General features: G+C 38.2%; 1 protein-coding gene across 1 annotated transcript in view; it reads left to right on the forward strand.

The window, feature by feature from the left end:
- CC2D2B (coiled-coil and C2 domain containing 2B) overlaps nt 1–2,752 on the forward strand; it is a 109,848-nt gene extending 107,096 nt beyond the window's left edge. Inside the window, exon 34 of the mRNA XM_025991204.2 lies at nt 324–2,752. Within this exon, the coding sequence (XP_025846989.2) occupies nt 324–512 (189 nt within the window). The 3' untranslated portion in view covers nt 513–2,752. The remainder of the gene's footprint in view (nt 1–323) is intronic.
- Nucleotides 2,753–10,755: the final 8,003 nt, after the last annotated feature.

The following is a 10,755-nucleotide window of genomic DNA, read 5'->3' on the forward strand; positions in this document are numbered from 1 at the left end:
TGTCAGTTTGCTATTCTAGAAAGGGTGCAAGTATGTGGAATATGGAGGGTGCATGCTCTGTTATCAGTTCTGGCTCTGCTCTTCTCTCTCTCTCTGGAAAGTGGGGATTATAGTAGAATTTACTTCATAAGGTTGTTTGAGAATTAAATGTGTGTGTGAAGCATTTAGTACTGTTCCTAGAACATCATAAGCACCTATAAAAATAACTTATTATTTCTTGGCTACCATTTTCTGAGGCTTCTGTAATAGTTTTGTATACAGTGATTCTTGATTACCTACATAATTGTATCATGGGTTTACACGTTATTCTGTCTTTTTTCTAGGTCACAGGATTTCCTATCCAGATGCCATACACTGATGTACAGTCAATTATTGATGCTGTGTATCAAACTGGAATTCATTCTTCTGAATTTCCCCAGACAGAATTTGCTCTAGCTGTATACATTCACCCATACCCAAACAACATATTATCTGTGTGGGTCTATTTGGCTTCCTTAGCTCGATATCAGTAAAAAGGAAGAAGGGAAAAGGGAAAAAAAAAAGTGCTCAAGACTTTTCTGGTACCTTAGGATTTTGCTACTTATCCTTAAGGCCAGCCAAGTATGAACCCAAGTTTTGGTTCTTTTATAGAGTTGGGCACCATGGAGACTCACTCTCTGAACCTCTGAGAATGAGTATAGATGATCTCCCCACCAGGGACCTCTTCAAGGAGAATGCTTTGGGTAGTCTAGTAGCCTTGGTTCACTCTCTACAGTAGGTCTTTATTATGAGAAAGAAGCAATTCTGGCCCCTCCCTTTGAAGCCAGGATTACTCAAGTTGTAGGCTTCATACCACCTCCATCAAATCACCTGGGGAGCCTTGTTGAAAATGCAGATTCTAACATCCCCCTAAGACCTACTGAATCGAACTTCTGGGAGTGGAGCTCCAGAACCCACATTATGGTAAACAAGATCTCCAGATAATTCTAATGACCTATTAAGAGTGAGCCCCCAGCCTTACAGAATGTTTTCATTACCAAAGTGAGCATGGCACATTTGATGCTGGTTCTGATGCCATTCCAGGTAGAAGTTATTTAAGCACAAACTTGAGGTCATTGCCTCTTATAAGATAAAAGATTATTGCACTCTTGTAGAGTAAAAGGAAAATCTGCCAGGTTTGGCTGAGGGCTGAGGCCAGTTTCTGGGGGCTTCCTAAAAGTTTCACTTGGGGAAAAAAAAAAGTTTTCACTTGGGTTGCTACTGACCTTAAGTTCTTTCAGCTCCAAGTATTTGGAAGGGCCTCCTAAGAAACTCTGTCTGATACACTTTGCTGATTCTATGAGAAAGAGAGAAAATGGTCTTACCCAATCTCCAGACTTCTTTTTCCTTTTGTAAGCAATCTGCCTCTCGCACTTTTCTGCAGCTTTCCTATCCCCGTGGTTGCTCCAAGGAGGCCTATCTAGATCCTAGGAGCCTCAAGAGAGAGTGGATAGTGATGTTGAGTCAGAAGCGCTGCCCTTTCCTTTTATTTAAGTGTTGTATGCTTCATTGAAAAAGATATTTACACACTTTACTTAAATGGCACAGAACAACTCATTTTTGAAAAACCAAAGGATACAGATTTCCAAAGGTTGATGAGAGCACTTTTATATGAGGTAAAAATAGGAGAAAGAAAATTCACCTATCACAGTGCAGGTGTGCTGGAGCCTCTTGGGTCACTTTCACAAGCAGAGATCCCAGGTTTATCCCCGGGGAATCCTCAGTCTGAATTCTGTCCTGCAATGTGCCTGCATGGGCTACCAGAGAAGATCTCATTTATTTGCAATGATGTTAGTCTTGGACCCAACTTGAGATTACTAGAAGAGTAAAATAAAATCGTAGTAATGTAGGTGAAGAGAGTGCTTTCTCTCCAAGGATAAAACCTAATTGTGTGTGTTTCTCTGGCATGCATACAAAAATTGATTAGAATTCTTGTTCTTGTTTGTGTTTAAATGCTAAAGGAAGTTTTGTTATTAACAAGTCTCCCGCAATGATTGGGGTAGCATAAAACGTCAATGGAAAAACAAGGTTACCAAAAAAATACTGAACTCATGCAATTTATTTCTGTGACACCTTCAACATTTACCTATTTTGCCAGTTGTTTATGGTTTTCAAATTGATAGGCCACTTGAGAGTAAGGTAGAAAGTGTTCATAGGCAGGCATAGAGGACCCTTCTGTATCATATCCCTTTCTTTTTCTTACAGGTGTCTGGATTTCTCAACTCAAATTTTTTCCTTAAAATTTTTGAAATTGTCTGTAATCATTTTTTCCCATTTGTCTACTTTAAAGATACATGATTTTATTTTTAAGTTTTTAATTCCAGTTAACATACAGTATTATATTGTTAGTTTCAGGTATATAATAGAGTGATTCAGTGGTTCCATCCATCACCCTGTGCTCATCATGAGAAGTGCCCTCTTTAATTCCTGTCACCTATTTAACCCATCCTCCCACTTACCTTTCCTCTGGTAACTGTAAGTTTGTTCTCTATAGTTAAGAGTCTGTTTCTTGGCTTCTCTCTCGCTCTCTCACTTTCTCACTCTCTCATTCTCCCTCCCTCCTTTTTGTTATTTTTGTTTTTTTCCTTAAAAAAAATGAATGAAATCATATGGTATTTGTCTTTCTCTACTTATTTCACTTGGCATTATACTCTCTAGCTCCATCTATATTGTTGCAAATGGCAAGATTACATTCCTTTTTGTGGCTGAATAATAAATATTCCAGTATGTGATATATCTATCTACCACATCTTCTTTATCCATTCATCAATCAGTGGACATTTGGGCTGCTTCCATATCTTGGCTATTGTAAATAATGCTGCTATAGACATAGAGGTGCATGTATCCCTTTGAATTAGTATTTTTGTATTCTTTGGGTAAATACCCAGTAGTGCAACTGCTGAATCATAGGGTAGTTCTTAAAAATACATGATTTTAAATGTCACATCTAATTTTAAAGTTCTTTAAATCATTCCACAAATATAAATGGGGCATCCATTATGTACCAGACACTTCAGTATGTGCTAGAGTACAGCAGCAAAAAGACAAAGGTCTCCCTTCTGAAGCTTATATTCTTCAGGGGAAATGCACCATAAGCAAAAAAAAAAAGTAAGTGAGATAATATCAGTGTGACTGAGTGCTATAAAGTAAATAAACAGGATGGCACAATAGGGAAGGACATTGGTGGGGATAGAGGGAATAAGCAGAGTAGTTAAGTCCTCTCTAAAGAGACAGTGTTAGAGCCAAGATTTGGAAAATGACTTATCAACTGGAATTTTATTCAGTTGCATGGAACAGATACCTAATCACGGTAGCTTTAACCAAATAGAAATTACTTTTTCCACATAACTGCCAAGTCTAGAGGAAGCAGTCTAAGTCTGATATAGTTGATCTGTGATGTCATAGGTGTACTAGCCTTCATCTTCTTGGTATCTCTAAGGAGGCTTCTGTCCATTAGCTCCGTAGCTTTCAAACTTCAGCATGCTTAAGCCTCACCTGAACGGCAGTTGACACAGATTGCTGAGCCTTAACCCTCAGCCCTCAGAGTTGCTGATTCAGTAGATTTGGGGTAGAGCCCAGCAATTTGCATTCACAACAAGTTCCCAGGTGATACTGGGACTGCTGGTCTGGGGACCAAACCTAAAGAACCTTTGCTTTAGCTTCACATCCGTTTCCATGGTAAGAAAATGCAGAAAGAGAAGGGGGAGGTCAAGGATGCAGCTGGTGTAACTCTTTTAAAAAGCTTCCCAGGAGGCCATCCCTAGTAACTTTCACTTATATCCCATCGACCAGAATTATCACCCTAGCTACAGGGGAAGCTTGGAGATTTTGTAAATGAGATTTTGCTGTCCCAGTAAAATCAGTGTTCTATTGTAAGGAAGAAGGGGAGGGTGGCTTATTGGATAGGCATCTATGGCTTCCACAGATGAGAGGAAGCCAATAGTGCCAACCTATAGCAAAAGCATATCAGGCAGAGAAAACTGCAATCGCAAAGGCCTTGAGTCCAGAAAGAAACTTACACAGGGAAGGCATAGTAGAGGCACATAAAGTTGGAGAGGCAAAGATCAGATCACATCCGTCATGGTAAGGAATTCAGATTTTATTTCATGTACAAGAGCAAATCTCCAAAAGGTGTTGGAGTAAGATATTTTTCTTTTTCAAATTTAAGACTACTTTAAAAATTACTTCTACAGATACTTATTATTTTATGTAATTGCATAAATATGATCATGTTTTTAAAGTGTGACTTATTTTTTCTCTTTTCTTTTTCTTTTTTGCTTGGGTACCTATCCCACCGTTCTCTCTCCTCCATCCACCTTATTCACTTCACTCGCCTGTCCACTAACCAGGTATGATCCTTCCACTTACTATCATTTTCTTTCTTTCTTTTTTTTTTATCATTTTCAAATATACACAAATATATATACATGTATGTGTGTATATATATATATATTTTTTGTGTATATATATATATATTTCTGTTTGTTCTATAAAATGGGACCATATTATGTATGCTTTTCTGTATGTTGCTTTTCTCCTTCAAAAATAGTAGAAATACCTCCCAGTGAACTAATTCCTATTTCTTGGGACACCTGGGTGGCCCAGTGGCTGAGTGTCTGTCTTCAACTCAGGCTGTGATCCCGGGGGTCCTGGGATCAAGTCCCACATTGGGCTCCACACAGGGAGCCTGATTCTCCCTCTGCCTATGTCTCTGCCTCCCTCTCTCTCTCTCTGTTTCTCATTAATAAATAAATAAATAAATTTAAAAAAATTTTAATTCCTATTTCTTAAAGGATCCATAGTATTCTAAAGTGTGGGCAGAACTGCTACATACACTTAAGCAATTTATGCATCACACAACTCATTATTTATGTGCAAGGACCCCTGGAGTTGTGTAGTATGTGGTGGCCTTTGTTGTGAATGTATTAGGGTTATATTATTCTCTTACTGAATATCTTTTGATGTAGTTGATAAAAGTGTTTTTTAGTTTTTCTATATCCTTGCTGTTTTTCTGTCTACTAGTCTGTCAGTTACTGAGAGAAGTGAAGTTGCCAACTGTAATTATGGCTTTGTCCATTGTTTCTTTGAGTTCTGTCAGGTTTTGCTTCATGTATTTTGAAGCTCTGTTAAATGCACATACATTTCGAATTTATTTCTTCTTGGTTATTTAACTCTTTTATCATTGTGCAACGTCCCTCTTTATCCCTAGTAATTTTCTTTGCTCTAAAGTCTATTTTGTCTGATGTTTATATAGCTATTCAGCTTTCCTTGGATCCGAGTTTACTTGGCATATATATATTTTTTCATTTTTTAATTTTTAATGTATCTATAATTATAGTTGAAGTGAATTTTTTATAGATAGCATATAGTTCGGTTATTTTTTTACAAAAACCTCTGACAATCTCTTTTTTTAATTGGCATATTTAGACCATTTACACTTAATGTCATTATGTTTGGACTTAGGTCTACCATTTTATTATTTGTATTCCATTTTTCCTGTTTTTTTCCCCCCACTGTTTTTTCTTTGCTACTTTATTAGATTATTTGAACATTTCTTAGTATTTCATCTTAATTTACATATCTTTTTGCTATATCTTTTTTGTATATTTTTAAAGAATTCTCTAGGATTGTACTAAACATACTTAACTTTTCACAGTCTACTGTCACCATATAGATTTCTTTATCCGTTATGTGTGTATATATATATATATATATATCTTTATGTATATATATATATTATGTATATACATATACATACATAAAGATATGTTAAGATGAGGTCTTCCTGATTTAGGATGGGCCCTAAATCCAGTGATTACTAGGACCCATAAAGAGGAAGGCAGAGATTGGAATGATATAGTTACAAGGTGGGGAACACCAAGGATTGCCAGGTACCACCACAATCTAGGAAGAGGCAAGGAAGGATTCTTTCCTAGGGCTTTCAGAGGAGCCTGCTGACAACTTTATTTCAGACTTCTAGCTTCCAGAACAGTGAGAGAATGAATTTCTGTTGTTTTAAGCCACTCAGTTTCTAGTAATTTGTTATGGCAGTCTTGGGAAACCTAATAGAATAGTAGATCAATTCAAGATACATTTTGGAGGTAGAACCAACAGAGCTGTAGTTATGAAATATACTTTTGAAGGGGATCCCTGGGTGGCGCAGCGGTTTGGCGCCTGCCTTTGGCCCAGGGCGCGATCCTGGAGACCCGGGATCGAGTCCCACGTCGGCCTCCCGGTGCATGGAGCCTGCTTCTCCCTCTGCCTGTGTCTCTGCCTCTCTCTCTCTCTGTGTGACTATCATAAGTAAATAAAAATTAAAAAAAAAAGAAATATACTTTTGAAATATCAAAATAAAGAACGAAATGTAAGACTTTTACTGGAAATAATTCAACTTCAAGTTAAAGATAGCAGATTGAACACAGAATTTATTCTACTCCCTCTCAAGTAGACCACAAGAATAAATAAAATAAAAGCTTAGAAACTAGATAGACTCATAATAACCAACTTTCCAGACCAGAGAAAGCTGAAAATAAAGTGCCTATAAATTTAGGGATGTTGGGACTTTTCAAAGTGAACATCAGAAAATTCCAATACTTAAATATATATATATATATATATATATATATATATATATATATATTTGAGAGACAGCACAAGCAAGGAGAGGGGCAGAGGGAGAAGCAGACTCCCTACTGAGTAGGGAGCCCAACATGGGCTTGATCCTAGGACCCTGACTGGAGCTGCAGTCAGTCACTTAACTGAGCCACCCAACTGTCCTAGGATCTGTGACACTTTAAAGATGGAGGGAGTGGTATGGAGATGAAGTGAATTAAAAATAGGAGTATTATAAATGAGATTTTGCTGTCTCAGTAAAATCAGTGCTCTGTTGGTAAGGAAGAAGGGGAGGGTGGCTTATTGGGTAGGCATCTGTAGCTTCCACAGATGAGAGGAAGCCAGTAGTGCCAACCTATAGCAAAAGTGTATCAGGCAGAGAAAACTGCAATCACAAAGGCCTTGAGTCCAGAAAGAAACTTAACACAGGGAACGCACAGTAGAGGCACATAAAGTTGGAGAGGTAGACAGAGATCAGATCACATCAGTCATGGTAAGGAATTCAGATTTATTTTTTTTTAAAGATTTTATTTATTCATTCATGAGAGAGAGAGAGAGAGAGAGAGAGAGAAAGAGGCAGAGACACAGGCAGAAGGAGAAGCAGGCTCCATGCTGGGAGCCTGACGCGGGACTTGATCCCAGGACTCCATCCCAGGACTCTAGGATCGCACCCTGGACCAAAGGCAGGCGCCAAACCGCTGAGCCACCCAGGGATCCCCTGGAATTCAGATTTAAAAGTATTTAAAAGGAATGACTAAGCTATAATAAGATCTCCCTCCTCAGCCTTTGTAGCCAGGCAACTCTACTTACCAACTAGAAGTCTGAAAGCTTATATTCTAAAGAGGTTGGACTGTGGGGAAAGAAACAAGGGTACTACTTAGAATAGAGAAATCATATGAAAGTCTGTTTACTGTCTGGTAAGGACAGTCTTCTAGGCTGCTTTTCCATGTAGCCTCTAAAACATTATCAGCCAGTCTTAACACCATCTTCCTATCCCCTTAGCAGAAAATGAGAGGGCTAGAAGGCACTAATTAGAGCATAAATTCAAAATTATGCAGGGAAGTGGTTTCCATGTTAGGGTTTCATATCTAGGCAAAGAATCAAGAATGAAGGGAGATTAAGGATATGTTCAGACATACTAGGTCTCAAAGATTGGCCCTCAGGTACCCTTTCTCAGTAAGCTACTGGGCCATGTAAACCAAGGAAAAGAAAGACATGAGATTCTGGGAACAGGAATCTAATCCAGCATAGGTAGGCAGAGAGAACTCTTGAGAGAACCCCTCCAATATTGGATCTGGAGCATCAGAGTAGATGGTTCCAGAAGGATAAATCAAGAGCAGAAAGATGAAACTAATAAATTATCTGAAGGTTGACTGTTTTGAAAGCTGAATGGAAACATTTTACAGAGCTATTGGAGGATATAGAAAATTTAGGATTCAGGCTTGAAAAAAGCTAAGAAAGAAAATCCAGAAAAACAAAAAGGGAAACATTATTATAGGACACTATGTGGCTCAACAGTGAACAATATTTGTGTAGTCATAACAATGAAAACAACTGAAAGTGGATGTAACAAAATGTGTTAAACTTATATACTGGGGAGAGGTGTCTGGGTGGCTCAGTTGGTCGGGCATCTTCCTTTGGCTTGGGTCATGATCCCAGAATCCTGGGTTTGAGTCCCACATCAGAGTCCCTGCTTGGTGCAGAGCCTGCTTCTCTCTCTCCCTCTGCCTGCCACTTCCCCCTGCTTGTGCTCTCTCTTTCTCTCTCTCTCTGTCAAATAAAATCTTTAAATAAAATTATATATTGGGGAGATGGAGGAAGGAGGAAATGTGTGTGTGAAAGGTAATGTATAGCATCTAAATCTTCATTTTCCAAGACAACATGTAAATATATCTAAAAATGACAAATTGAAATCATAATATAAATATGACAGTTTGAAAGATGATAGCAAACACCATGAGAAATAGCTAAAAGAGATCAAAGTGGTTACCTTTTGGAATGGGATTTGGGAGTAGGGAGGGCTACTTTCCATTATATGCCTTTTAGAAACATTTGACTTCTTAGTGGGTGTATATACATGAATTGCCAGGATACACTTGAAATTTAAAATCTTTAAAACTGGGTAATGACCAGACTTTTATTGTGAGTGTTGGGTCTCTTTCCCTACAGAAGACTTTGTCATGTGTGTGGCAAGAGCAAAGAACCTAAAATTAGTTAAAGTCAGATGCAATCTGAGTCATCATTTAGTTTACTTTATAGATAGCAACCTAGTCTCAGCGGAGATAAAATACCAGCACTCTACTTGGAAGCAATAAATCAAGATCCAGAACCAGAGTCAGGGCTTCTGGCCCAGTCCTTTGCATCCAGTAGAATACAATGTAGCCATTGAAAGGAATCCTGGATGTTCTGTTATTGAATGTTCATCAGAATATATTGTATGCTAAAGCTAGGTACACAACAGAGTGTAAAGTGTGATTATTTGTGCACAAAATGGGACGTGTATTATGTATATGCATGGTTATAAGTACCTGGATATTCCTGGAAGGGTACAAAAGAAAATGGTATTAATGTTGCCCGGAGGAAGAACTGAGATTAAGGAAGAGAGGAGATTTGCTAGTCACTGTGTACACTTTTCTGTTTGTTTTACCTTTTGCATGCATTCATTAAGAAAAAAAAAAAAAACCCTCAACTTATCATCAGTTGCTTTTCACTGCCTAAAGTTTGCGTTTTAAGAGCTTTCCAGAGAATCTGGTCCTAACCCTCATCTTTTGCCAATCCATTTTGTGCTTTATGCAGCAGGCACAATGGACCCCTTGCAAGTTTCCTTACTCTGCTCATTGTGTAGAAGTTCTTCTTCTTCTTTTTTTTTTTTTTTTAACTTCTATCCTTTCATGTCTTTGCTGGTTGCTGCTTCCAAGACTTCCAAGTGTTTCCTAACTCTTCATTCCAGGCAGACACTGACTTCCATATTCATTTCAAATATGCCTTCTCTTTAGGGCCTTTGAATTTGCTGTTCCCTCTGCCTGGAACACTCAGCCATCAGCTATCTGCATGCTCCTTCACTTCCCTCAGGCCTTTGCACACCTTACCTTATCATCAAACTGTCTGCTCACTGTCACTCTATTCTCTATTTCTGTTTTTCTTTACAGCACTTGTCACCATGTGACTTGTTGCTCACTTATTGTATTTCTCTCTCCCCATTAGAATATAAACTATGAAACCAGACATCATTTAGTAATTAAGTACCTAATTGTGTCCAGCTTGCCTCAAAGGAATTAATGAGGAAATCATAATAAGCCTGAGTTTTACACTTTAGGGATTTATAATCTAAGACATACTAGGGCAAATTTGTGTGTATATAATATATATGTAATACATACACATACATGTGTGTATATATGCACACAAATCTATAAAATGAATGAACATTAAGGTCCTTTCACCATAGGAGGAAAATCCAGAAAATCTGAGAACTGTTTGTGAACAAATATCTTCCAGTGAATAATATCCTTAAAGTAAATCATGAGAGACAACCTACTCATTACACTGATGATTATAGTCTGTGACCTATTTTTCTGAAAGGGTTCTTAACTAGACCCTGCACATTTAAGTTATTGGGATGCCAAATTATTGTCATAAAGTTGCTTAGTGCACATGAATTAGAACCTGAGGAGGTAGGTACTATTTAAAGATCATCATAAATGGCATGGAGCTTTTAGCCTGATGTGTTCATCTCCTCTCCAAGGAAACCCTGAACTGACATAGGTGTGGGAAGCCTCTCCCTGACAGTGCTGGGCTAGGCTGGGTTCTGCCGACCTCTGCTGACTTGTCCTTCTCTTGCTATTAGTTCCTGTAGCCCTGCTCTCCCGGTCATAAGCATTGCCTCCTCACATATCTGCAGCTGTTCTTCAAATATACCAAGATGTGATTGTGATAAGTAAGACTAATTTATGTAACATACATTCATCACTTTATAGTAGCTCTCTATCATGCCTCTTTGGGGGACAAAGAATTCTAAGGAAAAGGAGGAAGTTTCCATGATTCATTTGTTAATAAAAGAGGTTGATCTACATTCTCAGAAAAGTGAGCATCAGTGTCCCGGGTTGACCATACACTTCTGTTGTG

The sequence above is a fragment of the Vulpes vulpes genome, chromosome 15, assembly GCF_048418805.1.
Source record: "Vulpes vulpes isolate BD-2025 chromosome 15, VulVul3, whole genome shotgun sequence".
Classification (NCBI taxonomy): domain Eukaryota; kingdom Metazoa; phylum Chordata; class Mammalia; order Carnivora; family Canidae; genus Vulpes; species Vulpes vulpes.